Here is a 27,372-nt window from a genome sequence, read left to right as displayed (position 1 = left end):
ATCAAATTTGTGGGTCACAATCTGTGCCTCGAGTCAGATTGAGCCACCCCTCCAGCCCAGAGATCAAAGTTTAAATAGAGAGTCAAGGATTTACATCTCTACACAGTCCTGGTCAAGATGTGGTCCCGCCCACCACTGACCCATCCTTATCTGGTCTCACCCTGTAAGCGTCCTTAGAACTGTTTGAAATCTCTTTTAGGGAGACCAAGTTCCCCCTCCAGCTAGTGTTTTTCCTATTTTCCAGCATGAGATTCCTGGGGGAAATTTTTATTTTTTTGGGACCCATTGTTTCATTAGTCTAGTACTCAGACAAGAAAGAGTCTCTTTAAAATATTTTCATTTCTGCCAGGCCTGTTACAGAGCTATTCCATTATCCAGGCAGAGAACTGAGTCATAACACAGGCTACAGGAAGACATGCAAATTAAGAGGCTGTGGGTGCAGAAGCATAGAATGTGGACAGAAAGGGAGACAAAGATGCTTGTGAAGCCAGGAGGTCTGAGGAACAAACAGCTGACTCTACACTGTCAGAAGAGAACACACACACACACACACACACACACACACACACACACACACACACACACACACGGAGCAGGGAGGGGTCCTCTACTTTCCCTTCCAATTCTGCCCCCGTATCTTTTCTATAACAGTCATCAGAAAATACTTTTGTGTTCATGTCTGTCTGGTCTGGTGCCAAAATTACTCCAAAAGGGCCTGACCCAGCACATAAGGAACTGTGCACATAATAAAAGCAGTATGTGCGCCCTAAAATGCAGTGTGGATTGGGAGTGTCAATCCTAGCCCTTCTATTTCCTCAAGACAAGAAATGCAGGCAATGTTTCTAGAACTGAAGCTATGTGGCCAGTGGCTAGGTGTGTGAGGAGCCTGCCCCAGCCTGTGAAAACCTTCTAGATCCTCCTGGAATCCTCTGAGTCACAGCCATCTTCCCTCAGAGTTTCACAGCACCTGCCTAGTTGGTACCACACCCCAGCGACTCTGCTCTCCAGAATCTGGGAGGAAATGGAGTGCTAGTTGGCACCCTCAGCTCTGTGAATCTCACAAAGCTAATGAAGATCAAGGTCCTGTGTAATCCACCCGAGTCTCACCTCCAGGCTGACCAAACCTGACGTCCCCACCTGTGTCCCAAGCACAGACCTGCCTGGGTTCCCTTCTCCTAGCTTAACAAAAATGTAGTCTGCACACTGAGACACCACAAACAAGCTACATCGAGACTCTGAGGTCAGCTGGTGCTCTTCCACCCTGAAGACATGCCAAGGCGTGCAATTGTGGGGGGCGGGGGAGGGGAAACCCTGTGACATAGACACTGTCCCATTGCTTGTGATATGTTCCAGGGATTTCTCTCTAGCTTGCAAAGCAAGTCGTTTCTAGTTACTCAGTAAGTATCGTGGTTCTGAAAATCCCCTTCCTGGTTTCTTGTCTTTATAACTGGTAAAAAAAAAAAAAATAAGAATTAAAAATAGCACTCAAAGATTAGGGAGGTCGTTCAAATGGTAAGCTTGGGTTCCATGCCTGGCACCACAGAAACCAGGCATGGTGTTGCCTGCAATCCCAGAACTGGGGGAGTAGAAGCAGGAGGGTCAAGGTCATTCTCTGATACAAATGAGTTCAAGGCAGGCCTGGACTCCAGGTTTCAAACAAAACAAAACAAAAAAAAATCTACTGTCATCACTTATCTTTTGGTCGTATATTAATGCATTTAATCCTTGTGATACCAGGAGGTAGCAATCAGGACCTCCACAGGAGGTGAATGGGAGTTCTGTGACAGTCACCACATCCTAAGACTGTGTCACATTCTCAGTTGTTTGACTTGCAAACTGTGGCTAGTGGGTATCTTGTCCAGGGGTGGGAGGATCATCCGAGACATTGTTGTACATCAACAGCACTTGCTCCCCCCTCATGGGAAGGCAGTATATGTCTGTGCTTGAGCATGAGCACACATGGAGGCCAGAAGAGGAGTCGAGACTCCTGTTCTAGTGAGGCAGGGTCTCTCACTGAACCTGGTGCTAAACCAGCAGCCGGCAAACCCCAGCCATCCTCCTGTGTCTGCCTCCACGCTGGGGTTTCCAGTGCTGGGGTAACAATGTCGTCAGGTCCTCTGGCTTATGTAACAAGCGCCTTGCCCACTGTGCCGTCTCCCCGGGGCCCCACAGTCAGCACTTTTTGACACAGGCTTGTGTCCTTTTCGGTGACAGCACTCCTGATGACGTCGTGTTCAGTTAGCCGTGTGTCTTTGACACTACACTCTCTTCATTCCAACAGGGGTCCTAACACGTCATTGTCATCCTTGCTGATAAAAACAGACCTTGTGTTTTGCTTGGTGCTGTTGATTCTTTATCCAGAGTGTCAAAGATAGGTTTGTGACAGCGATGTGGGTCTTTGAAATGGTCCTTGAAGGAGCTATCAAGGTTAACCAATGTTAAGATGGTTTTAGGTCCTTCCCGAGGAAGGGACTGTCGGGGAGAAAGACAGCAATGACGATAATTTAGTCTGGAGATGAAACGAAGGACTAGCTATGCACCGGTGGTGCTGTGATTGATGGGAAAGGCGCCTCCCATGTTCGCTTTCACAGAAGAGGTGAGTAAGGAGGCGGTTTCACTTCAGGGGTAAAAAAGCCAAAGCTAGGCGTGGAGGCTGCACCTGTGATCCCAGCACTTAGCCGAAGAATCAGAAGTCTGAGGCCAGCCTGGGTTACGTGGCAAGACCCTGTCTTGCAAAAGTGAAAGAGGAAAGAAGGGGGGGGGCGGGGGCAGGAGTGGGGAGTGCTTAGTAATTGTGGACTTGGCAAATGAGTTTCAGACCCTTGCTTGGACATTGTAAGGTAGAGAACATGACTGGCTCTGTCCCTCCATGGTGTGGGCTGTGTAGAATAGGAGCTGACATTGTCTCTGATGACATTATCAAGAAGATCCGAATCTTTGAGAGGGCAGCAGAGAGAAATCCCACCCAAACCTGTGGAGGAAGGGGTTTCATGGGATAAACATGAAGTCCAAGCATGCTGACTGTAGATACACAAAACATGCCACCAGGCCCTCTGGTGACATCCTGTTCTCTACTTACCTTCCCCCCACCCCCCATGGCGACAATAGGGAGGGTTTTCTGCCACCAGCAACTTCTCGTTTTTTAGTCCCTTCCCTCTTCCTCCCATGATAGGGTATCATACAGCCCAGGCTATATTACTTGAAAGAATCATTTTAATCATATAAAAACAATGTGGGAAAATTAACAACCCTCTACAAAATAGTCAGAAGAAATACCAATCCTCTTGAACATGTGTAAAAAGACAGCCTCACTTCTAATAATATAGACATGCAAATTCAGAACACGCAAGATACCACTGTTCAAAAAAAAAAAAAAAAAAAGATACCACTGTTCACCTACCAAGTTGGCAAAAACCAAAAGGCGTAATAACACTGTGGCGAAAATGGCCCTGCACCATACGTAGCAGGAGGGACAAGCTGAGGATTTCTAACAAAGATCTGCTTACTTTTATCCATTCATTACGTTACCTTTCTATGAATTTATCACACAGATGCACTCTCACACATGGGAACACTGCTTATCAAACAACTCAGAATTTTGGGGAGTTAGATTGTGCATTGGGGTTACTGTAATAAAGCACTATGGAATGGATGGCTTATAAACGAAATGTATTCCTCACAGTTGGGAATGTTTGGGAAATCCAGGGTCAAGTGAGTCATAGGAAGCATCATCTTCACTTGGTGTCTTCACATGGTGGTGGGGCCAGGCTAGCTCTCTGGGATATTTTCTATAAGAATATTAAAGCTAGCCCTGAGAGATCTACCACAAAATCTTGATCACCTTGTAAGACCCCCAACTCCTAATACTATCGCCTTGGAGAATAGGATTCAACGTACGCATTTGGAGGGGCCACAAACGCCCACATCACACATGTCAGTGTCCTTTCTGTTGCTGTTCTAAAGCACACTGACCAGAAACATCTGAGGGGAGAAAAGGGTTTATCGGGCTCAGACCGTTCATGATTGAGGAGAAGTCACAGCAGCAGGATCTTGAGACAGCTGGCCACACCACGTCCACAGCCAAGAGCAGAGAGAAGCGAATGCACCCATGTCGCCTGCTTGCTTGCTTAGCTGCTTGCTTGCTTAGCTGCTTGCTTGCCTAGCTGCTTGCTTGCTCATCTGCTTGCTTGCTCATCTGCTTGCTTGCTCATCTGCTTGCTTGCCTAGCTGCTTGCTTAGTTGCTTACTTGCTTAGTCACTTGCTTGCTTAGTGTTTAGCCTGTTTTCCCTAATTTATAATGCAGGGTCCAACCCAATGAAATGGTCATGCCCACCATGAGGGTGGGTCCTCCAACCTCAATTAACAATCAAGACAGCCACCATAGACATGCCCACAGGCCAACTTGATCTATATCATTCCTCAATAGAGACTCTCTTCCCAGGTAATTCTAGGCTGTGGTGAGTTGACATTTAACACTAACCATCATTCCATAGCAGGTTAATTACATGATTTCCACACACTAGGCTATAACATAGTCTTAAATATATATTTTCTAAATAGAGAAGTCAGGCACCATGGTACATACATGACCGTAATTATAGCATTCAGGAGGTCTAGGCAGGAAAACTGCAAGTTCCCAACCCCATCTTGACTATTATAGCAAGACCCTATCTCAAAAAAAAAAAAAAAAGACAGAATTCTGTATACTGAATTGAAAATTTTCCAAATTTTTTTGGTGAGAACAAAACTTCTTGTAGATCTCACTACACCACATATTTAGAAATAAAGGTAAAACAAAGAGTGAAAAAAGTAGATAACTGGCAACATCATTTGCCTCCAGGGAACAAGGGTAGGAAGATGACTGAGATTTAAGTTCTAAATTATCTAAACATGTTTTATATTCAAAACTAAATAACTAAAAAAAAATCCAACATTTTATAGTGCTTTTTATCCAAAAGAGATGTGCATTTTAGGGAACATTTACCAAAGGAACTTCATCCCTGCCTGGGGAAAGGAACAAAGAGTGGCTTTTACAGCTCAAGGTCACATGACTTGTAACTACGGTATTTTATTAATGTGAGCAACAGCCGTGTGTAGAGTGTTTAATACTTAGTGCTTCAATTTCATGCTATGTACTTTTTCTTTTCCTTTAAACTAGAGTTAGCTTTAAAACTGGGGTCCTCTCATGGTCCTACACCCTGCTACACAGGTCTCTACATCATATAAACTGATTTTTATATATCCATTTAAAATATAGTGATGTTCTTTCAAAGGCTAACTGGAACCTAAGTCTGCTTCTTCTGATACGTTGGGCTTCCTTAGCCTTCTCCCAAAGCATCCCTCCTCACCATGTGGCTGCTTCTCTGCCATGTGTCTAACCTCATGCCTGCTCAAATGGCATGGCTTTGTTCCCAGATCTCCCTCTGGATATTTCCTCCTGTGGTTGACACAAAAGGAGTGCTGTGCAAAACCACCAAGCAAGGGGCATTATATTGCCATCGTGTCCCCTGAGGACGCAGACCTCACTACTACGCAGGTATAGGAGGATGTCCTGGTGACTCGGCTTCTGATAAAGAGAGAATAAGCTAACTGCAGCTTCAAGAATGTTTAGCCCTAAGGGATATTCTGACTATCCAGAGACAGAGTTACCAAGATGCCCTGCAGAATTCCTCAGCTACCTCATATATAGCTCCTTGCCTGCAAGGTGGTCTGTGATGGTCTTTTCCTGGAATAAGTAGAGGCTCTTTTTAGAAGCCATTCTTACTCACAATTCAGTCTGTTGCAATTAAAATGAATTAGATACAAGAATAAGTACAAGGATAACCGTGCCTTGAATGTATCCCCCGGGAAGGGTTCATGGGTATCCATCAGAACCTGCCAAGGCCAGATTTGTCTTTTTCCCCAAGTCCTGTCCTTTCTCTTATCTGATGAGCTTAACTATCTCACCCTCAGCTACAAAGCCTCTTTTTTACTGCTGCCCTCTTGAGCCACTCCATTAGAATTCTGCTACCTTCCCCAAGCCTGACAAGCAGGGTGGGGGAAGCAAATAAATTCTCGTGTGTTTACCATTTTTATTTTGTAAGCACACAGCCATCGTCAGACAGGCTAGATCTGGGCAGCCAGCTTCTCTGAGGGTAAAAAGGCTCTAACTTGTATCATTTGCCAATTGCCATGGTGTAAATACTCCAGCTGTGGTTGAATTCATAGCCAACTCCAAGTGATGAGTCCAAGCCATCCCCAGCATCCTCAGCCCCACCCCACCCCACCCCACCCCCGGCTGTCTAGTGCTCAAGCTAAACTTCTGCAAGAAGTAGATCAGTCTTTACAACTTCACTTTGACCACTAAAAAAAACTCACAGAGGGAGACATGCACAATGCCACCCTTTCTTCCTCCTCCACACCACCACCCCAAGAAGAGTGGGACTCCAGCAAGGGCAGCAGAGCCAATCAGAGAAGCACGAACCCCCACCTACCAGTAAATGGTTTTTAGAAGCAGTGAGAGAGAGAACTGAAGCTGCACCCCGTTTACCACGGCGTTTCAGTTTAGATGCCGTGTCCCCAACTGTGGCTCTATTTGCCATCACTTAAGAAAATGTCACTTCATTCCCAAACCCAGCTGGGCCAGAAAAACTGTCACTCTTCCTCCTACTCAATCCATGTGCCTTGTTACTCGGGTTCAGGGTGACTGACTTGGCTGGGGACTTCCCACTCTTCCAGAAAACTCCCAAGAGAGTCTAGCGATCACACAGCTGTAGCCTCCAAAGAACCCTGGGAACTAAAGCCTGCCAGATTTGGGGTTTTGTTTTGTCTTCTTTTTTTTCTCTCTAAAAATAAAACGTTAATAAAGGAAAAACTGGCTAGAGACCTGGTCAACAATTTGCCCTTTTCCTTGGTTTTTTTTTTTTTTATAAAATCCTATGTCTAGAAAAATGTAATGTTGGTCATTTTTAGTAATTCTAAAACTAGATCTTTTGTTGTTGGGAAAAGAGGAGTGAGTCCCAGGCCTGGTCCTGAGCTTCAGAGCCCTCACCAGCCTGGGTTCCCTCCCTCCACCCCAAGTTCAAGGCCCACCAACTGCTTGCTCTTGTAGGAGAGAAGATTCAACCATCATTTTTCTGCTCCTGGAACCAATGTCTTAAGTAATAAGAGTGTTTTATTGTCTTTTCTCCTCTCCTCATTTATATACCTTACATTGACAATTCTTGTTCTCCAGTAGGGCAGCCAACTCACAATGACCGTGAACTTGCCTGGCCTCTCATGAGATAGTGTTTACTTTGAACCAACATTTTTTTCTTCTTTTTAAAATGAGCTGCTTAATTGGGATAACAATCTGGATTTCTAGCTTCCCCTTTTGAAAACTCAAAATAAATTACTTGCCCAGAAAATGTTTCATGAGACAAAGAAAACTGCTTTATTGTTTACACAGCTCTCTAGTTCCAAAAACATAGATCAGTATCTAGCTCTCAACAAACATTTGATGAATGAATAGTGTCCGTTCAAAACAACAGAGAGCTGAAAGGGAACATGGCTCTTCCCTTTCATCTGGGGAGTCTCCTCTCTCATCTGACAAACTCCTCATCACTCCTTCTTGCGTTCACCCTGCATTCTTTGCTCATTTAGGCTGCCTGCCCTGCTTGCGATTCCCTCCGGAGTAGACAGTTGCTTCAGACGTTTGAATCAGTCTGCCCTCTCTCTGTGATTGTTACAAAGTTTATATGTCTCCCCGCCCAGTGACCCCAGAGAAGTCAAAAAAAAAAAAAGTCCATCCAAAAGTTGGTTAACCCCTTGAGGGACAAAAAATAATACTCTGAAACATTGATTCAGTTGTCTACATTGAAGAAAAATATTAGACCAGGTATGGTGGTGCGTGCCTGTAATTCTCACATTCTCAGCATTCCAGAGGCTGAAGCAGGAGAACTTCAAATGCAGGGTCAGCCTTGAGATGCTAGACAGATGATAGATGGATGGATAGACAGACAGACAGACAGACAGACAGACAGACAGACGGACGGACGGATGAATGAATGGATAGATGGACGGACAGGAGGGAGGGAAGAAAGGAAGAAAGGAAGGAAGGAAGGAAGGAAGGAAGGAAGGAAGGAAGGAAGGAAGGAAGGAAGGAAGGAAGGAAGGAAGGAAGGGGAGAGGGAGGGTAAAAGGGATGGAGGAAAGGAGAAGAAAGGTATTTAAGGCATATTTTTGTTTTGTTTGGTCTGGTTTTTTGGTTTTTTTTTTCAAGACAGGGTTTCTCTATGTAGTTTTGGTGCCTTTCCTGGAACTCACTCTGTAGCCCAGGCTGGCCTCGAACTCACAGAGATCCACCTGCCTCTGCCTCCCAAGTGCTGGGATTAAAGGTGTGAGCCACCCCCCCCCCCAGCCTTTGTTTTGTTTTTTAAGATAGGATCTTAGTATGTAGCCCTAGTTGTCTTGTAACTTACTACATAGACCAGGCTGGCCCTGAATTTACTGAGCTCTGCCTGCTTCTGCCTCCTGGGTGCTGGGATTGCAGGATATATTTTAAAACTACATAAAAGCATATGCTTAAATTAATAGTGTGTGGCTTCTCCTCTTTGTGAACAGAGTATGCATCATTTTCTGCTACTTTTATAAACTACCTTAAACTTAGAAACCTAAGCAGTACCTGCTTTGTTCTGAAGGTCGGAAGTCTAGGAGGACGTAACTGCTCTCTCACAAGATTAAAATCAAGGTGTCCACTGTCTATCTGGGACTAAGGGGCTCCCTTTTGAGCACCTTCCTACTGGTGGTTGATTGAGTTTCCTACCTGGCCATCAGCCAGGAAGCAATCTCAGCACTTTGTGCCGGTTTGGTGGTCTTTGCCCTTGACCCAGCCCATCTCCAGAGCCGACCACAGTGGTTCCCCACTCATCATCAGGCTTTGTTGTCTTCCTGCCTTTTCCATGCTACCAGCACGTTTGCTACCAGCTCGAGAAGACCTCTGCTTTTAAGGGTAATGGGGATATAGCAGAGAGAACTTAATAGTCTTGTTCCATTCAACTGTACCATGAACACTAGCATGATCATGGTGACAAGAAGGGATCATGGACCAGGTCTCGGAATGAGGTCATCAAATGTGTGAGACCAACTTTAGAATTCTATCTACGAAAACCTTCTCATATTTTCTTACGCTATGAGATTTCTTTTTCAAAATGTGTCCTGCCTTTGGTTACAATGATAGAAGGAACATTGTCTATAATGAGAGTAGTGACTGATCCCACATTCTCCTTTACCTTGGGCAATCTAGAGCTGAGGTCTCAAATTTCACTCTGGAGGTCAGAAATAGGAGAGAACGTGTAAACATAACTGTTTCAGTCCTTTTGAACCACTGTAACAAAACACCATAGACTGGGTAGCTCGTAAATAAGAAAAATTTACTTCCCACAGTTCTGAAGCCTGGAACAACTTCCAAGATCACCATTCCTGGTTCATAGGCAGTTAACTTCCTGCTATCATTTTTCACTTCAGAAGAGGCAAGGCTGTGTCTCTGGGGTATCTTCATGGTGCACTAATCTGATTTAGAAACTCTCTGCTTTCTTGACCCAAACATCTCCACAGGCTCTACCTTCTAATAGCATCCCTTGGAGGCCAGGATTTCAGCCTATGAACTGGAGGGGGCGGGGGACAGAAACAGTTTGTCCATCGTAATAACTAAGATTACAGATGGACACAAACCTCTGGCCTTGGAAGAGTCATGGGAGAAAGGCAAAATTTAACATGAACACGGAATAATGCCAAGACCACACAACAGCCATTTTTGAATATTTTAAAGGCTATACTATAAGAAAGGAATGTGTCCGCCTAACTTCAAGAGCCTAAAATAAAGCATTAATGGAAGGTATGAGAAGATTTTTGGCACCATGTTGGAAAGCACTTTCTAAGGGAGATGGACAGATTGTTTGAGCTGGTCTGCTTATGGCATGATGCTCTCCCTGGCACTGCTCCAGAATGAAGAGATAACAACTTGATAAGAATGATGTGGGCGGGGAGAATAACGTGAGGAAGGGGAGTTAGGTTAGATGGGCCTCTAGGCTCCTCCTCCTCCTCCCCCTCCTTCTCCTCCTCCTTCTTCTGTTCCCCTCCCCCTCCCCTCCCCTTCCCCACTCCTCCTTCTCCTCCCCCTCCTCCTTTTCCTCCCCCTCCCCTTCCTCCTTCTCCCCCTCCTCCTTCTCCTCCTCCTTCTTCTTCTGTTCCCCTCCCCCTCCCCTCCCCTTCCCCACTCCTCCTTCTCCTGCCTTGTTTTTGTGTGTGCATGTGGAGGCCCAAGCTTGACGCCAGGCATCTTCCTTGCTCCCTCCCTCCCCACCTCATTCTTTGAAATAGGATCTCTCAATCAAATCCAGAGCTCACACACATAGTCTATCCAGCTGGCTTGCTCCCCAGGGATCCCCTGTCTCTTCCTTCCAAGGTTGGAACAGCCACCACATTCACCCAGTGTTTATACAGGTTCTGGGGTTCCAAACTCTGGCTCTCTTGCTTGTTCAGCAAGTGGTTTAACTACTGAGCCCTCTCCCAAGCACCCACATACACGCATTTTGCCCTTCCTTTTACAACGAAATAAAAATTTGACATAGCTCAAATAAAAATCTGACTCTGAACTTGCTACGTAGCTGAGGATGACCTGGAACTTCTGATCCTCCTGCCTCTACCTCCTGAGTTCTGGAATTTCGAGCCCATGTCATCACACTCAATTTAAGTGGTGCTAGAGCTCAAAGCCAGGCTTTCATGCATGCTAAGCAAACACTGCATGGACTGAGCTACATCCCCAGCACCCACACATACCCTTGAGTTCTTTTCAACCCTGAGGTCATTGTTTGATAATGACACTACTTCTTTTACAGTTGTTTCTTTGGTTCAAATCCTCCACTTTTTTCTGCGTGTTCTCCACCATGATGGTAAATGTTACAGACTAAAATCAGCTTCACCTGGTCCTCTTTTCCAGTTGCCTATTTTCACAATCAAGTTTGAATAGCAGAAAATATGAAGTATAGATAGAAAGAAAAAAATGGTAGATTATGTAAAGGCACAAGTATCATGGCCAGCAGTGCTTTGAGGGGTGACCATTGGGGAAAGACTCTGGGGGGAAAAAAGAGCTAAAACCAAGGATAATCAGAAGGATATAATATAGGCAAGATAGAGGTCAATAAGGCTATGTCTGGGGACAGCACAGGGTCATAAACACCAGTGAAAATGGAACACAAGGAACAAGATTGATACAACAGACTCGTGGTAGGAAAGCCAGTGGAAATTTACAGACCTGGTCTTGATAAGATGGCAAAGCCTCAAGACTGGAACCTAGCTAAGCAGGCAGCCTGACTTAGCCCTAGGTGGAAAAGTAACTCTCAGAAGACCAAACAGACGGTGAATTCAAATTCCAAGAAAAGGTGGCTGAGACCCACAGGGGTCAGAGTGGCTATTCAATGCCAGGTGTTAAGAACTTCCTCCAAAGACTAAGGAAAACTTCATCCAACATCAACAAGTTGGAAACCACATCACTCATCATTGGCTTTTGGAAGAACCAAACCCAGATGCTAAAAGGCTGGTTCCCGAGTCAGAGCATGCCCAGATGAACAATCTGATCATGTCCCAGATTTCCAGGATCATCTAATTCTGACAGCTTGAAAGCCTGATAAAAATTGAACTTGTCACTGCCTCCTCTGGGCTTCTTAAATATGAAAGAAAATCACTTTCATGAACATGAATGATAATAGTGAATGTCTGTTCTGTGGCCTTCCTTTTCAGTTAGGGGCTTTTTTATACAAGTAGAGGAAGTGCAGATTGGTGTTTCATAGGCAGCTTTTGGTTTCTTGGCCAGTGAGTTGCCACGCCCTGCATGGATAGATCCTGGAACCCCCGGCCGGGGCAACATGGGAATGAAGAAACAACAGCTAGTGAAGAAATGACAGCTACACATACCAAAAAGCTGATCAGGTGGGCTGTGCTCACTCCGATGGAGGGCGCCTACAATGCAAGCAGGAAATTCAGCATATTTATTATGTACGGTACAACACAGCAGGGTAGCCAGGCAGGGCTGGTTAGTAGGAGAACGGTCTCAGGTTGCAGTCACCCTGGAGGAGGGAGCTGAGGATGCTAGTTTTTGCACACACTGGTCAATCATTCATAAACTCAAACCTGGACCAGAGGAAAGCTTTCTCATTCCTCTGAGACTCACCTGAGGAAGGGCTTGCCACTGCCATGGGGTGGAGACACTGGGGTCATTGACATGGCCATGCCCATGTCCACGATACAAAATTACTCAGGAGCCGGGCAGTGGTGGTGCACGCCTTTAATCCCAGCACTCGGGAGGCAGAGCCAGGTGGATCTCTGTGAGTTCGAGGCCAGCCTGGGCTACCAAGTGAGCTCCAGGAAAGGCGCAAAGCTACGCAGAGAAACCCTGTCTCGAAAAACCAAAAAAAAAAAAAAAAAAAAAAAAAAATTACTCAGGAATTCACCCACTCTCCACGTATCATTGAGCTTCTTTTGTGCACTTGGCTGAAGAAGTACTCTAACATGTCCTTCAAGAAAGGACTAGAACATTGAGGAAGAAAGAGCAGAAAAATCCTAAGAGACAGAGGATCCAAAGGACTGATGTGAAAGTATCCTCTGGATAGGGCAAGGGTGCTGCCACCATGAACTCGAAACAGTGCAGTTACCTGAACAAGACCCACACAGGATCGTACCAATCAACATGGCGCCATGGATGAGGGAAGGGCCCTCAAGGCCACACCACATCAGCTGATGGCTACTGAGGAAGGGAGAGCCAGTTTTATTCAAGGACAAGCCTCCAGGTGATAGGTTGTCCATGCCCACATGGTCAGCCACACAGTAAAGTGCATATGCACAAACTAATTGTACTCAGTAGGTTGTGTGTGTGTGTGTGTGTGTGTGTGTGTGTGTGTGACTATTATAGAGGAAGATGACATGAATTTGAAAGTGAAGTGTTAGGGGATACTGAAGGATCAGGAGTGGGGAAGGAGAGGTGGATATGATGAAAATACTTTATACTCAAGTATAATATTCTAAAAAAAAATTAAAAGGAATTTTTTTAAAGCTCTCTTACCTGATCAAAAGTAGCTCCATGTCTACAAATAAAATGACCTTTTAAAGGTGAGGAAATGTCTTCAGCCTGCATTTTCTAAACTGACAGAAATCATTAACTGTTCAGTCCATCCTTGTGAGTTGGTGTTCACCATAGATGGGTAGAGGTGGAGAGTGAAAGTGCACACTGTCACGTGTTGACTATTTGCACACTCAGAATTCATTCATAAGTAGGAGCGTTAGCCCCCAATGTATTGGAGTTGGAAGGGGAGCTTTTCTACATTTCCCTAACTACTTCCTAGCCATACCAATTGCCTCCCAAGTGGGGCTCTCTGAGACGGTAAGTGCCTTGTAAGTTTCTGCTTTTATCCTTGCAGAAAACCCTATTGAGTGATCAGTTGGTGAACAGTTACTCATCCTTTTCCTGGCTGTCAGGACCCACATCCTCCATTCCCTTTGTCCTCCAGTTACCTTCTCTGTACCACCCCCCTGCTCCATGGGATATAAAACATTGTAGGATATAAGAAATAGACTTTTTAGTGACAAAGTGCAGCAAGGGCCCCAAAGTACAGGACATGCCTACTTCTACTCCTAGCCATCTGTCTTTGTGTTTATGTGTGACCGTGTAACTTGATTTTTCTCATCAAGACTGGAAGCTCTCTGAGGGCAAGGAGGAGCAGGGTATACTTTGTTCCCTGTGGTACCCTAAGGGCAGCATAAGTCCTGGCCAGTCACAGATGCTCAATGCGCTTGTTGAATGAGTGAAAGCACAAATGGGGTGTCCAGACCAAGTGCTTCCTGGGGTCTTTGCATTCTTATTCCACCAGTTTAACAACCAAATCACTCTTCTGGCTCTTCCAGACAGCACAAGATATACAAAGAACAATTCAACCTCACCTCCTGGGATCCTCCGCTGCAGCTCCGACCAGAGGCCAGCTGGGTCCAGTTCCACTTGGGGATCAACAGCCATGGGCTGTACTCCCGGTCCAGTCCTGTTGTCAGCAAGCTCCTCCATGACATGAGACACTTCCCTACCATCAGTGCTGGTGAGGCTCACGGGGTTAGCCAGGAGGGACTGACTTTCTCCCATGGGCTGAGATGAGCCATCTCAGGCCAGGCTCCAGGAACTAGTCAAGGGTTGCCAGCAATATATGATTATACAAGGTTAATAAGAAGCAAATTGCATTCCTTTTGAAGGAGATCTTATAGCATTAATCTCATCATAGAGAGAAACCTAAGATATAACAGAGACCTAGATGTTCTGTACTCTTCATGGAAGGTGATGTCATTGTTTACTGAGTGCATCCTTTGTACCAGGTGATGTGTAACTGGATGTTTCTCAGTTCTGCCTGGCCCCATGGCCCCTCAGCCATTTATAAATTAATCATTCAGAGACTTATATTAATTACAAACTGTATGGCCTATGGCTTCAGCTTCTTGCTAGCTAGCTCTTTCATCTTAAATTAACCCTTTCCTATTAATCTATATATTGCCACATGGCCATGACATTACCAGTCTGCTGACATGCCTTTGGTGGCAGCTGGCATCTCTCTCGACTCCGCCCTTCTTCTCTCTGTATCTCTGCTTAGATTTCCCGCCTAGCTGTAAGCTTTCTTGCCATACGCCAAAACAGCTTTATTATTATTATTATTATTATTATTATTATTATTATTATCCAATGGGAGCCACACATATCACAGCATACAGAAAGACATCCCACAACAGTGATGTGTTCTTTCTTATATCCTTCTGGCATGAACATTATCACTGCCATTTACAAATGGGGTTCAGCAGGCTGGGCAAAGCCAGTGCTGGAGCTAGGATTCAAACACAGGCTTATGAACCCCAAGTTTGTGCTTTCAAGCACCTATGACAGGACACGTGACGTGAGAAGTTATTAGCAGAAGACAAAAGTAGACCAAGAATGGCTGAAGTATAGAGGGAAGGGCCAGAAAGCACAGAGTCTGGGAAGGAGCAGGAAGAGACGGTAGCCACTGGGCTCTAAAAGATGGCCTCCTGGGTGTTCACGGCTAAGATTCCCAAGCTCCATCAGTCCCTCCTCCTGTGGGGTGGGGTCAGAACTGGGAGCCTGTCTTTGTTGGGGACCCTGAAAGAAGTCCTCATTCCCCTTCTCCTCCTTTGCAGATTACAGCCAGGATGAAAAGGCCCTGCTGGGGGCCTGTGACTGTTCACAGAGTAAGTGACCCGACACAACCTCCAACCAGCCTCCAACAGGGGCTCTCCCTGCCCTGTCCCTGAGAACTCAACACTCCCCCCAGCCACCCATAGAAACTCTGGGGAGCATCAAACTGGTCAAAATGTAGTGCAGTGGGGCGGATGGTCAGCATTAGGGAGCTTGTTAGAAACGCAGAATCCCCCTCTCCGCTCTGATTTTCAGAATCTGAATGTTGACAGAATCTCGGGTGACTGGAGTAGAATTGCAGATCCAAGAGGCAGTGGTACAGGACAATGGTTCCTGATGCTGCATCTCACCCCTGAAAGCTTTAAAGAGGGCTATTGCCTGGCTCTGCCTCCAGACGTCTGGGCCCAACTGCAGAGAGGGAGGCTCATGGCAATGTTTTTAAAGTATCCTAGGTGATTCTCATGCAACCAAGGTTGAAACATACAGGGGTAAATGTCAGACAGAATGGGAAAGCCAGGAGAAAAAGGGGTCAGGGCTCCCCTCTGGGTGCTGCAAACTGGTTTCAGGTAGGTGAAGGCTGCAAGTTGCCCCCAGCCCTGAGTGGCCTCAATTATTTGCCTAGATGTGCTGAACACACATCTCTACATATTCATGAGATGACACATGCCTGTAATCCCAGAACTTGAGGAGCTTAAGCAGGAGGATCATGAGTCCAAGGCCAAACTGGGCTATACAGCAAGACCCTATCTCAAAGGCTGGGGGGTGAGGGGGAGAGGAGAGGAGGGGAGAGGAGGAAGAAAGAAGGGTACAGAAGAGAGATGAAAGGCAAGAAGAGTAGAGAGGAGAAGGAGGCGGGACAAGGGAAGGGAAGATGACAGGGTGACAAGAAGCATAAGTGTCACGATAAATCTTCAAATTCACAAATTTTCAGGTTCATACATGACATTCTCAAAAACACTGTTTTAAAACAGGAAGCAAAAGGTCCTGGGTTTGATCCAAGCACCACAAAACAAAATGAGATTAAAAACAAGAATTGTACAAGCCCTAGACCCAGCCCAGGCATAGAATCTTAAATAGGAAGCCATTATGGACACAGAAGTCTGATACAACAGACAACTTAGTAGGAAATCTTAATATCACAACTGGAACCCAAAGAGAGGCTGGTCCTTTTAGGAAAACAGTCTATGGGGAGTTTTCAGTAGCATCTGTTTGGGGAATCCTGTTCCCCAAATATCTGGCCTCTTCCCAAACAGGCAGAAAAGCTGTACCGAGCCTTCTGGACACAGCCAGACATGGCGGGGTTTGCCCTCAGGCTTTGCAAAGCATGTTGTCTTTGGAGTCTTCTTAAGTAACAGAAAAAGACTGAATTTATGAATTGTGTCACAGTCCTGGGCTTAGACATCACTCTTCTACCCCTCCTAGTTGTGAAACCCAGTGGGGTCCACCTGAAGCTGGTTCTGAGGTTCTCGGACTTTGGGAAAGCCATGTTCAAACCCATGAGGTAAGTGAAGCCTTCCTCACCACCTGGTGGTAACCCTGGGGGAGCGTTAACCAAAAGATAGTAAAGATAGCCTAGTATCCTCATCCCCGTCTGCCCCACACATAGAACTATTTTGGTGACAATAATAATAATTAAAAGCAATAATAACTACCCTTACTGTTGACTGGGGCCCTCAGTAGCATCCATGCTGCACATGCTACATGAATTGTGGTTTTGGACATCAACAGTCTCATGAAACCTCATGACCTAAGTGTAACTATAACGTCCACTCCGAGATGAATACACCAAGCATCTGAAAAGCCAGATTGCCCCAGACTTCACATCACAAACAGTGGGCCCATGAATCATAGCCAAGCAGCAGCCAGACTGCTAAGCTGACTTGCTCTTACTTATAATGAATCCTCAACTTCATCAAGGACCAACAATCACCCTCTTTTTGACATCACAAAGTTTACTTCACATGACAATACTTGCTTTGACTGAAAACCTAACTGATGAGAAAGGCTGCCATGAAGTCCTGTGCGTATACACATTAACATATTTTGTTCATAACAACAGCACCCATGCCTTTGGACTTTATAGCACATGTCCATGAGTGAAATGATGGCAGAGTTTGGTATGTGCATGCATTCATGAATGTATGCATGAGAGGGAGAGAGAGAGAGAGAGAGAGAGAGAGAGAGAGAGAGAGAGAGAGAGAGAGGGAGAGAGAGAGAGAGAGAACTACCAGCCCCCAGTGGGTCTCTGGACCACAGGTTTGGGTTTCCTGGAATAGAGTGCAACGCCTTGGCCAGTAGAATGTTCTCTTGTGGATGACATGCATAGGGAAGAATGTCCTCATAAATGGTTCTGTTGCTCAAGTCACGTGTTCCTCCGGAGCTTTCTGCCTTTCAGTGCTGTTTATTTGTGTTGACTTAGATCCACACTTTGCAGGCAGCCGACCGAGGAGAAGCCTGCTGAATAGCCCAGTCACTGTTTGTGGTGGTGGAACCTAGAGACCTGAGCACTGAATGCGTCTCAGTCATCTGAATTAGGGGACAAAAGCACCTCTTTAAGTACAGGGTTGGAGTCAACAAGCTGCATGTTGGATTCCCTTTGGAACTTTGAACAGCTGAGATGTCTCAGTCCCATTCTCTCAGAGTCCAGTGGGCTTGCTCTAGACCCACCCTGCATGATCCCAAGGCCCAAGTAACCTTGAGAACCCTTTATATAAAGAGTTTCCTCCATCAGAAATGCAAAAACCAAGTTGTTTATTTGATTTAAATATACAACCATTCAGTGATACAAAACATTTGAATATCATCTGTTCATATTTATTGATTTTTTTGTTTTGTTTTGTTTTTTGAGACAGGGTTTCTCTGTGCAGCTTTGCGCCTTTCCTGAGACTCACTTGGTAGTCCAGGCTGGCCTCGAACTCACAGAGATCCACCTGGCTCTGCCTTCTGAGTGCTGGGATTAAAGGCGTGCGCCACCACCGCCCGGCTATTGATTTTTTTAAATCCCACCACCCAACATATAAAACTATACATGAAATTTAAAATGTTGCCCCATACACACTTCCACGTTTCATTTGCCAGCATTACTTGCGCTGCTCTTTATCATCCCTAGAGTCAGGCTGAGTGTCACTGTTAGGAGTGAGTTCTTTCCTCTCCTCTCCCATCACCAGTGCTGTTCTGATTGATGTTGGCCTTGGTTCCATCAGGCCACACTGCCAGCACAGATGAGGTCCTTCCCACCATTGTTAGTTTGTGTAGCTGAGACCAAATACCCAAGAAAAGGAACTTAACAGAGGAAAGGTTTGTTCTGGCTCACGGTTTCAAAGGGCTCAGTCCATTGTGTGTGTGTGGCAGGGGGTGTTGGAGCAAAACAATTCTTACCATCGTGTCCAGCAGACAGAGAAAAGGGCACAGAAGGTGGGGTCGAGGCAAGATGGGCCCAATGACCTACCCCTGCCTCCTTCCTTTCACTGCCTCCCCCAAATTCTATCCTATTAGGATCTACTTGGCTCTGGAAAGGCCATCATACACACACCCAGATGTGTTTTTGCTGACCTCCTAGGCTTTTCTCAGTCTAATCCAGTTGCCAGTGACGTTCATAACCATCCCACAAGCTGATGAAGCTGCCTCCATCAGATAAAGTAAACTGTGTAAGAAACTGAATGTTAAAACATTCCTTTTCCAAAGGACAATTTCAGGAGGAGAATCTCATTTTATGGCCAAACATACAGAGCACCAAAGTCAACATATTGTGTGTGTGCACATGTGCAAATGTGTGTCTATGTGTGTGTGTATGTATCTCCCTCTCTCTCTGTCTCTCTGTCTCTCTGTCTCTCTGTCTCTCTCTCTCTCTCTCTCTCTCTCTCTCTCTCTCTCTCTCTCTCTCTCTCTCTCTCTCTGTGTGTGTGTGTGTGTGTGTGTGTGTGTGTGTGTGTGTGTGTGGTTGCAGGTGCTTCCATGTGTCTGGAGGCCAGAGGACCGCCTTGGGCATTGTTCCTCAAGTCCTGTTTGTTTGTTTGTTCTTTGAGGCAGAGTCTCTCACTGGCCTAGAACTCACCAAGTAGATGAGGGTCTCGGCCTCCCCAGTACTGGCAAAGCCAGGCTTTCTTTTAAATGTGGGATCTGGGTTCTGACTGAGCATCAGTCCTCTTGTTTGCAGACTGAGCTACCTCCTCAGGCCCTTTGTCTTTATGTCTTTATCTTTAAGAGATGTGGTCTTTCCATGGCTGGTCTCAAACTCCTGAGCTCAAGTCATCTTCCTGTCTTGGCCTCCCAAATGGCCATGCTCTCTAGTCAGAGCCACAGCAGTGAGCATACAATCACAGGCAGAGACCCCATCAGGCATGTGACTCTTTAACATTATGCTCCCCTAAACAAGCTCTATCAATGGGGTTCTAGCCAGCATAGAGTTTTAAATTATGAATACCCATAAGAGAGTACCAGTTAGAGCAGGCCACCTAGGGAACACAGATAAATGAAACAAAGCAACAAAAGGGGAGGGAGAGAAGAAATAATGCAAAGTTTCATTCATAATTCTATGAAATTTAGTTCAAAATCCAAGTACAGTATCATTTTTTAACATATTTTTTCTTTTAAAATGGATGTGTGTCTTCCCTCTGAGTAAGTTAAAGTGAAAAGCATTTGTCCCCTTACAACAAGAATGTAAATTTGTCATTGCAAAGTACACATTCTAAGCATGAGGGTGAGACTTTTACTTTTGTTTGTTTGTTTGGGACTGGGTTCGAATTCCACAGCACCCATGTGGAAGTCAGAGGTAGCTCCTAGGAGTCAGCTCTTTTCTTCCACTGTGTGGGACTCAGGAGCAGAACTCAGGCCACCAGGTTAGGGGGCAAGTGCCTTTTCCCACTGAACCATCTCACTGACTCCCAGGTGTAGCTGAAGTTTTTCTGGTCCCACCCAGCTCCTGAAGCCCCATGGTCCCACAGCTGCTCAGACCCAAATGAACAGACAGAGACTTATATCAATTACGAACTGTATGGCCTAATGGCTCAGGCTTCTCGCTAGCTAGCTCTCACTTCTTAAATTAACCCATTTCTATAAATCTGTACTTTGCCACGTGGCTCATGGCTTACCGGTACTTTTACATCTTGTTTTTCCCTGGCAGTTTCTCTCTCTGCTCCGCTTTTTCCTTCCTCTCCCTCTAGTTAGAATGTCCCACCTAACCTCATTCTGCCTCACCATTGGCCAAACAGCTTTATTTATTAACCAATCAGAACAACACATATTCACAGCCTACAGAACAATATCACCCATCATTTCCCCTTTTCCTTTGAAGACTAGATAGTTATAATTTTCCTTGGTTATGATAAAAGATAAATTAGATATGAAACTTTAGACTCACAAATATAGGATAGATGATAGTATATTTTCTTTAATTTTGCCAAATATAAATAGACTAGATATTGTAACTGTAATTCTTGCTTGATAACTGTTCTATTATATGTAATTTTACTATGTTAAAATTAAAACCTTCCTTTTTGATTAGACAGAAAAGGGCAAATGCTGTGGGATAATGCTTTTGTACATTGGTTTAATAAAGCACTGGTTGGCCAGTATTCAGGCAGGAAGTATAGGCAGGGCAAGCTGATGAGGAGAATTCTGGGAAGAGGAAGGCTTGAGTTGGAGTCACCAGTCAGACTTGGAGGAAACAAGATGACAAGGCAGAACTGGGAAAAGGTATCAAGCCATGTGACTAAACATAGATAAGAATTATGGGTTAATTTAAGTGTAAGAGATAGTCAGTAATAAGCCTGAGCTAATGGCCATACAGTTCATAATTAATATAAGCCTCTGTATATTTACTTGGGGGATGCAAGTGGGAGAGATCTGTCCCAACTGCTGGCCTGCTGGGACACAGGAAAACTTCCAACTACACCCAGGAGATACTTCAAACTGTAAAATGTACAACATGTTGCACATGAAATGTACTTTCTTTAGTGCTCAACATAGAAGAATCAGTGATGTCAAGTAAAAATAGCCTTTATTTTTTGGTTGTTAGTTGGTTTTGATGTTTTGTTATGTTTTGCAGGACAGGGTTTCTCTGTGTACCCCTGGCTGTCCTGGAACTCACTCTGTAGACCAGGCTGGCCTAGAACTCAAGAGTGCTGGGATTAAACTCGTGCATGTGCCACCACCACCCAGCAACCTTCCAATTTCGAATCTATCATATCCCACATGAAAAAAATCTAAGAAATTTTATATTCTCATAGGAGATTGGGGACAGACACGCAGCATCCAGCAATGCCCTCAGTTTCTGGATGCCGTGCTAGACCTGGCTGCATCTCTATGATCTGCTTCCTGCAGCCTCACTGCAGAATTGGCTTATGCTCCTCTGGTAGTGTGCCTTACCATTTGGCTTGTGGAGGCTGGTTGTCTACATGTTGTTTGTGGCTCTACCTCTGTTTATGCCTACCTTTGCTTTTCCAGTCTTTGGAACAGGGCCATACTCTGTACTATAAAATTACTCGAAGGTCATCATCCTTCCCCATTTATTAGTGTGAAAGTGAAGTCAGTATGGAGGCTGGAAGTCGGCCCAGGATGCCAGAAGCACTTTCTTAACATCCAACCACACCTCCCAGCACACTCCGCAGGGTGGTGAATCCATTGGCGATTTGAAAATAGGACCAGGTCGATTTCATCTATGTCGGCCTCCCTCAGCTCTCTAGCTGGGCCCATTCTCAAGCCGCACCTGAGTTTCTAAGAGTTCTGTCCCCTGTATTTCTCCCTCAGACCTATACCTTACCGTCCTTGTTCACATTCATACTAAGTTCTTTAGTACTTTCTATTGCCGGGTTCTAGCTCACACCTCACCTTTCTTCATACTGGGGCATCTAGAACCCCACCACCATCACTTTTAATAAATCTCCAACTAACACACAAGAATGCATGGTTTTCTTCCCTAGGTTTTTTGGGCAAATCGGCCACTATTCCCCAACGCTTCTTAAGCAGGAAACTTGGCAACAGTGGTGCCTATAAAAAGCCTGCCTCTTCCTACTTTGCATGTCTCCTCCCTGCTCAGGAAGGGAGAGGCCCAGTCCTAATTTGTGTGTCCACCATCTACACCCACATGAAAAGCATCAGACAGGCTCTCTCCTTGGGTTTACCATGGAAAGCTGAGTCCAGGACATGATTCCTTCCTTCCTTCCAGACAGCAGCGAGAGGAGGAGACACCCGAGAACTTCTTCTATTTCATAGATTTTCAAAGACACAATGCTGAGATCGCAGCTTTCCACCTGGACAGGTAGGTCTGGCCTCTGAAGATGACACAGACTACAAGGGCCAGTCCCCTGGGGAGGGGATGCTACCCAGACCTTTGGGAAGAACTCAGAAGTACTTATTCCTGGCTTTTCATCGCTTCACCTCAAGTGTAGGGTCTTCAGATCTCATTTCTCCTTCCAACTCCATTAGGTTAAAAACATAAGGCCTTTTAAGATAGTAAACAATTTATATATAGTTTTATTGTTGCTGAGATGGACTATTATGTAGCCTAGCTTGGCCTCCTATTCACTCCATAGCTAAGGATAGATTTGAACTCCTGATCCTCCAGTCTCTACTTCCCAAATGCTAGGAGTACAGATATATGCCCTATACCCGAAAAAATGAGACAGCTTAGAAGACAATCACATTGCCATGGTAGATATGACATCACCTTTGTCCTACTTCCTGATCTGGAGATGAAAAATGCAATCCTATTTGCCACAAATTCAGAAACCATATTTGGACCAGATCCTCAAGTGACTAGTATGCACATTCTAGTCTGAGAAATATTGACCAGGACACAATGTGGATGGTAGGAGCATTCACCCGGGAGCTCAATGGAAGAAGGATCCTTCCTGCATAACTTTCAGGGTACGATTTGCCCTGGTCTTGATTGGGTCCACAGAGCAGCAACGTCCTTAGCTGCTACACCACTGCTATATTCAGACACACTGTCAGGTTCTAACATGTGTTGGCACAGGTGTGGGGCTCTTCCGCAGTCCCTGACTATCAAATCTGAACAAGGCTCCTTCTCTTCCAGGATTCTGGACTTCCGACGAGTGCCACCAACAGTGGGGAGGCTAGTGAATGTCACCAAGGAAATCCTAGAGGTCACCAAGAATGAAATCCTGCAGAGTGTTTTCTTTGTCTCTCCAGGTGCAGTATCAGCCAGAGCCATATTCTAGATGTTAGTACATGGTAAGGCATCCTGTCGACTGTTGTGTTCAACAGTGGTCTGAGCTCTGCCATTAACACATGTGTCATTGGAGCAGGAGGGTAATGCCATCTGAAACTCCCACCCATGCCTGCTAAAACATAACACCAGATAAACTACGACAATAAAAAGGTGTGTGAGACACATCCCCAGAACTGCTGGCCTCCCAGGACTCAGAGATTATCCGTCTAGCTTATCAAAGAAGTTCATCATGTGATAGGATGCTCTAAGACATTTGAAACTTGGTACCCAAGATGTTCCGTTTAGTAGCATCTTCTAAGCCTAACAGCCTTTTCCCAAGCTGGGAATTCAAAATTCCTACTTTTAAGGGGTTTCTTAGGGCAGAAGATGACATACCTATAAGCCCCCACTTTACTTCTTTCTCCTCCCTCACCTTCCAGCTAACAACGTGTGCTTCTTCGCCAAGTGTCCGTATATGTGCAAGACTGAGTATGCTGTCTGCGGCAACCCACACCTGCTGGAGGGCTCCCTCTCCGCCTTCCTGCCGTCCCTCAACCTGGCCCCCAGACTGTCTGTGCCCAACCCTTGGATACGCTCCTACTCACTGTCAGGAAAAGAGGAGTGAGTTGGCTTCCTGACCACAACACCATGCCCAGGGCCCTGCAGTCCAGCTCTTCAGAGTTGCCACAACTAAACCCTAACAGCTACCTCCATCCTCTTATTGATACTAGGACCAACAGATCAAATATAGCTCCCTGTAGCTCATATATTGGGTTATAAGGTGTTTATTCTATAACAAAGAACCACTTGAGGGGCTGGGGAGGTGCTTACTATATAAGCATGAACAGAGTTCAGATACCCAAAACACACTTGGAGCCAGGCAGGCATGGCAGCCACCTATAATCTGAGCATGCAAGAGACAGAGACACTGGATCCCCACCACATAGTGGTTAGATAGACCAATAAGAATTGGCATGTTCTGGGTTCAGCAAAGACATTGCTTCAGTAAATAGTGGGGAGGGATAGAAGAAGATACTAGACATCAACTTCAGGCCCCCGCATACATGTGAACATGTGAACATATACACATACGTATCACATATCTCAATAAAGAAGCACACAAGAGCTGAGGGAGTGAAACCCGGAGCAAGACCCCTTGACTGTATGCCCAGGGCCTAGCATATCTAACAGAGTAGACATGCCAAATGAGTGGACTCAATGAACAGGTCCATTGGCAAATCACCACAGTCTGGTGGGAAGAAAAGTTGACAGGAGAATTTCTGGCAGGCATGGCTCTGTGAGACTGTGTGAAGGCAAGGCATATGTAGCAGAGGCCAGTCTGTGGGGTCGTGGGTGGTGTAGGAGTTCTGGACAACCAAGACCTACCAGGTGTGGTGCCTGCTCCCACCACCTGCTCTGGGACACCCTCTAGCATGTGGCACCCCAGCCCTTCACTTAGCATTCAACAAAATCAAAGGACTCTGAACCTTCCCACCACCTGGAATCTGCAACCTCCCTTACCAGATGCCCTTGCCCAGGGTCCTCCTGAGGGGCGCCAGCTACCACCTGGCATCCTGAGATCACTAGCCCAGGGTGGGCTTGGGAGGGTGGAGATGGTATGGAGAGGGCCCCCAACACCCTGGCATCTTGGCTTTTCCAGCCCCAGGACTTCTTCTCCCCCTCAGGTGGGAGCTCAACCCCCTTTACTGTGACACGGTAAAGCAGATCTACCCATACAACAGCAGCAACAGGCTGCTTGGCATCATCGACATGGCCATCTTTGACTTCTTGATCGGTAGGTACCCCACGCAGGGCACCTGGAAGAACTGCACCCTCTTCTTTGCCTAGGGTTCTGGGAGACCTCAGCAAAATTGCAGCCCGGATCAGGAGGGGTGGATAGCCCTACACCTCCCGTATACGCAGGGGATGAAGTCCAAGGAAACCAAGTTAACATGCCCTGGTCTCTTGGAAGGGGGTGGGGTGGCACAGGTGTTGGAGGGGTTGCCACTGTCGAGGAAGATGCACCACCCTGCCATAAAGCCCAAACGGGCATCAGATCTGAAGCTGGATGTCCCTTCACTCAGTGAGAGGAAGCCAGTATGAAGGTGAGAAATAAGTATGTAGCAAGGCCACAGCTCCACAAACTAGTAATTCTACCATCTAGCCACATTGTGACCAGGCAAGGATGCTCCACCTTAGAGGCTGTGTGGGCTGAGAAAGCCCAACCTCAGTATGTACAAGAGGCACAATGGCACAGTTCTGCTCACTAGGCGGCCAGGCTGAGGCTGGGGGAGAGGGGAGAGTAAACAACCTAGAAATGGTGGTTGTGGTCCATGCTCAGGCTCCTGTGTTCCATCCCCAGAAGGCAGGCCAGGATCTTCTGTATCCATGGTCTTCAGACCCTTGCTCTCATCTCTCCCTTCCATTGCAGGAAACATGGACCGCCACCATTATGAGATGTTCACCAAGTTTGGGGATGATGGGTACCTTATTCATCTTGATAATGCCAGAGGGTAAGCACCAGTGCCCATGTCCCAGCTCTCCATCTCCAGCCATGTTTCCTGTGGCTGCTTGGGCACTGGAGGCCCTGAGGAGGGCCTGCACTGCCCGGATCCGTCTCCACTCCATCTTGCCCTATTTTCCACAAACCTTCTCCTTTGCTCAGTACCACTGATTCTCCAGTGTAAGAGCGCGCTTGTGCCCACCAGTGGCTGAGACGCCCAGTGTCTTTTCGCTAGTTGTTACTTTCCTAGATGCAGCAGAGCATGGCTTAGCCTCGGCGGCTGGCCTGCAGAGGCAGGAGGAGCTTGGTACTAACTTAAGAGACTTCTGTGACCTGACTGAGGAGGGAGCTGTTGAGACAGCTGCCACGGTGTCTGTCTGGCACCTTATCCCAACTAATTCAAAGAAGGGTTAGGGAAGAGAGCATCCAGAGCGTTAAAGACTCTAGGCTTGCTGAAGCCCGTTTCTTCTCCTAGGTTCGGACGACATTCCCAGGACGAAATCTCCATCCTCGCCCCTCTCTCGCAGTGTTGCATGTAAGTTTCCATGCTTTCAAGTACCAAGGGCAGGCGGCCACTCAGACATTTCATCCTGCTTGCAACCCAACTCGGAAAGCCTTCATCAGCTTTCCCTGGCCAAGGGCATTATGGACAGAATGGTGTGAGCTGCCTTGCTTCCCATTGCACACCCGTTCCCCGGTGACATCTCCTCTAGCAGAAAACGAGTTAAGATCTGATCTTTTAAAGTTGCCAACTTGAACCCTTAACCCACTCAGATAATCACCCACTTTTGCAGATATCAATGCTCTCTGAAATTAATAATCAGCCCTTCACTTTTCCTGGCCCTCTTGTAAGCTCTTCAATATTGCTATTTCGTCACCATCTAAGCAAAACCCTGACTGAAGTCTGGAAAGCTGGGTCAGACTGCAACTCTGGCTCCTTCTCTAAAGAACACCTACTCCTGCATCTCTGGCATTTTAGCCAGACTTGTGACATTAGGTCCCTCTTAGCTATAGCTAATTATGAAGGGGTGATCCAGACCCAACAAAACTATCCCATTTGTTCCTGTGGCACGCGAGTGGCCCAAGTCAACTCCTTGGGTTAATGTATCTCTCTCCTCCTGGACAGGATGAGCAATCACTTGTATCAAAGATCAGCCAGTTACACTGCTTGTACGAGTGTGAAAGAAATCAAAACTCTGAAGTCAGAATGGACCTAGTCGCTCGTCATCCCTGTGCTTTTAGAATCTGACACATTCCCAAGTTGGCACATGGAGGTTGGACTTTTAGACAACAACTTCACCCACCTACTGGAAGCTTCTTCCATCAGCTTTAAATCTTAAAAACAAAAAAACTTAGGTGACATTTCACTTGACTCTGTTATCACTGTCAGAGTAACTGCATACAGCTTGGCATCACCAGGGGTAACACTACAATTACTAGGGTTCTCCATTCAATGGAGAGAGACCAGAGCTGGTCTCCAGGACCCACATGGTATAAAGAAC

At 46.0% G+C, this 27,372-nt stretch overlaps 1 protein-coding gene across 1 annotated transcript in view; it reads left to right on the top strand.

Annotated features, from left to right (window-relative positions):
- Window positions 1-27,372, top strand: part of Fam20a (FAM20A golgi associated secretory pathway pseudokinase) — a 60,628-nt gene that overhangs the window by 27,717 nt on the left and 5,539 nt on the right. Inside the window, exons 2-10 of the mRNA XM_006970463.4 lie at window positions 13,916-14,100; window positions 15,200-15,250; window positions 16,620-16,698; window positions 22,363-22,455; window positions 23,233-23,348; window positions 23,808-23,988; window positions 25,053-25,162; window positions 25,799-25,880; window positions 26,346-26,405. Coding sequence (XP_006970525.1) covers window positions 13,916-14,100; window positions 15,200-15,250; window positions 16,620-16,698; window positions 22,363-22,455; window positions 23,233-23,348; window positions 23,808-23,988; window positions 25,053-25,162; window positions 25,799-25,880; window positions 26,346-26,405 — 957 coding nt within the window. The remainder of the gene's footprint in view (window positions 1-13,915; window positions 14,101-15,199; window positions 15,251-16,619; window positions 16,699-22,362; window positions 22,456-23,232; window positions 23,349-23,807; window positions 23,989-25,052; window positions 25,163-25,798; window positions 25,881-26,345; window positions 26,406-27,372) is intronic.

Source organism: Peromyscus maniculatus, chromosome 8 (assembly GCF_049852395.1).
Source record: "Peromyscus maniculatus bairdii isolate BWxNUB_F1_BW_parent chromosome 8, HU_Pman_BW_mat_3.1, whole genome shotgun sequence".
Classification (NCBI taxonomy): domain Eukaryota; kingdom Metazoa; phylum Chordata; class Mammalia; order Rodentia; family Cricetidae; genus Peromyscus; species Peromyscus maniculatus.
The sequence above is the reverse complement of the archived record's forward strand: the minus strand, read 5'-3'. Positions and strand labels throughout refer to the sequence as shown.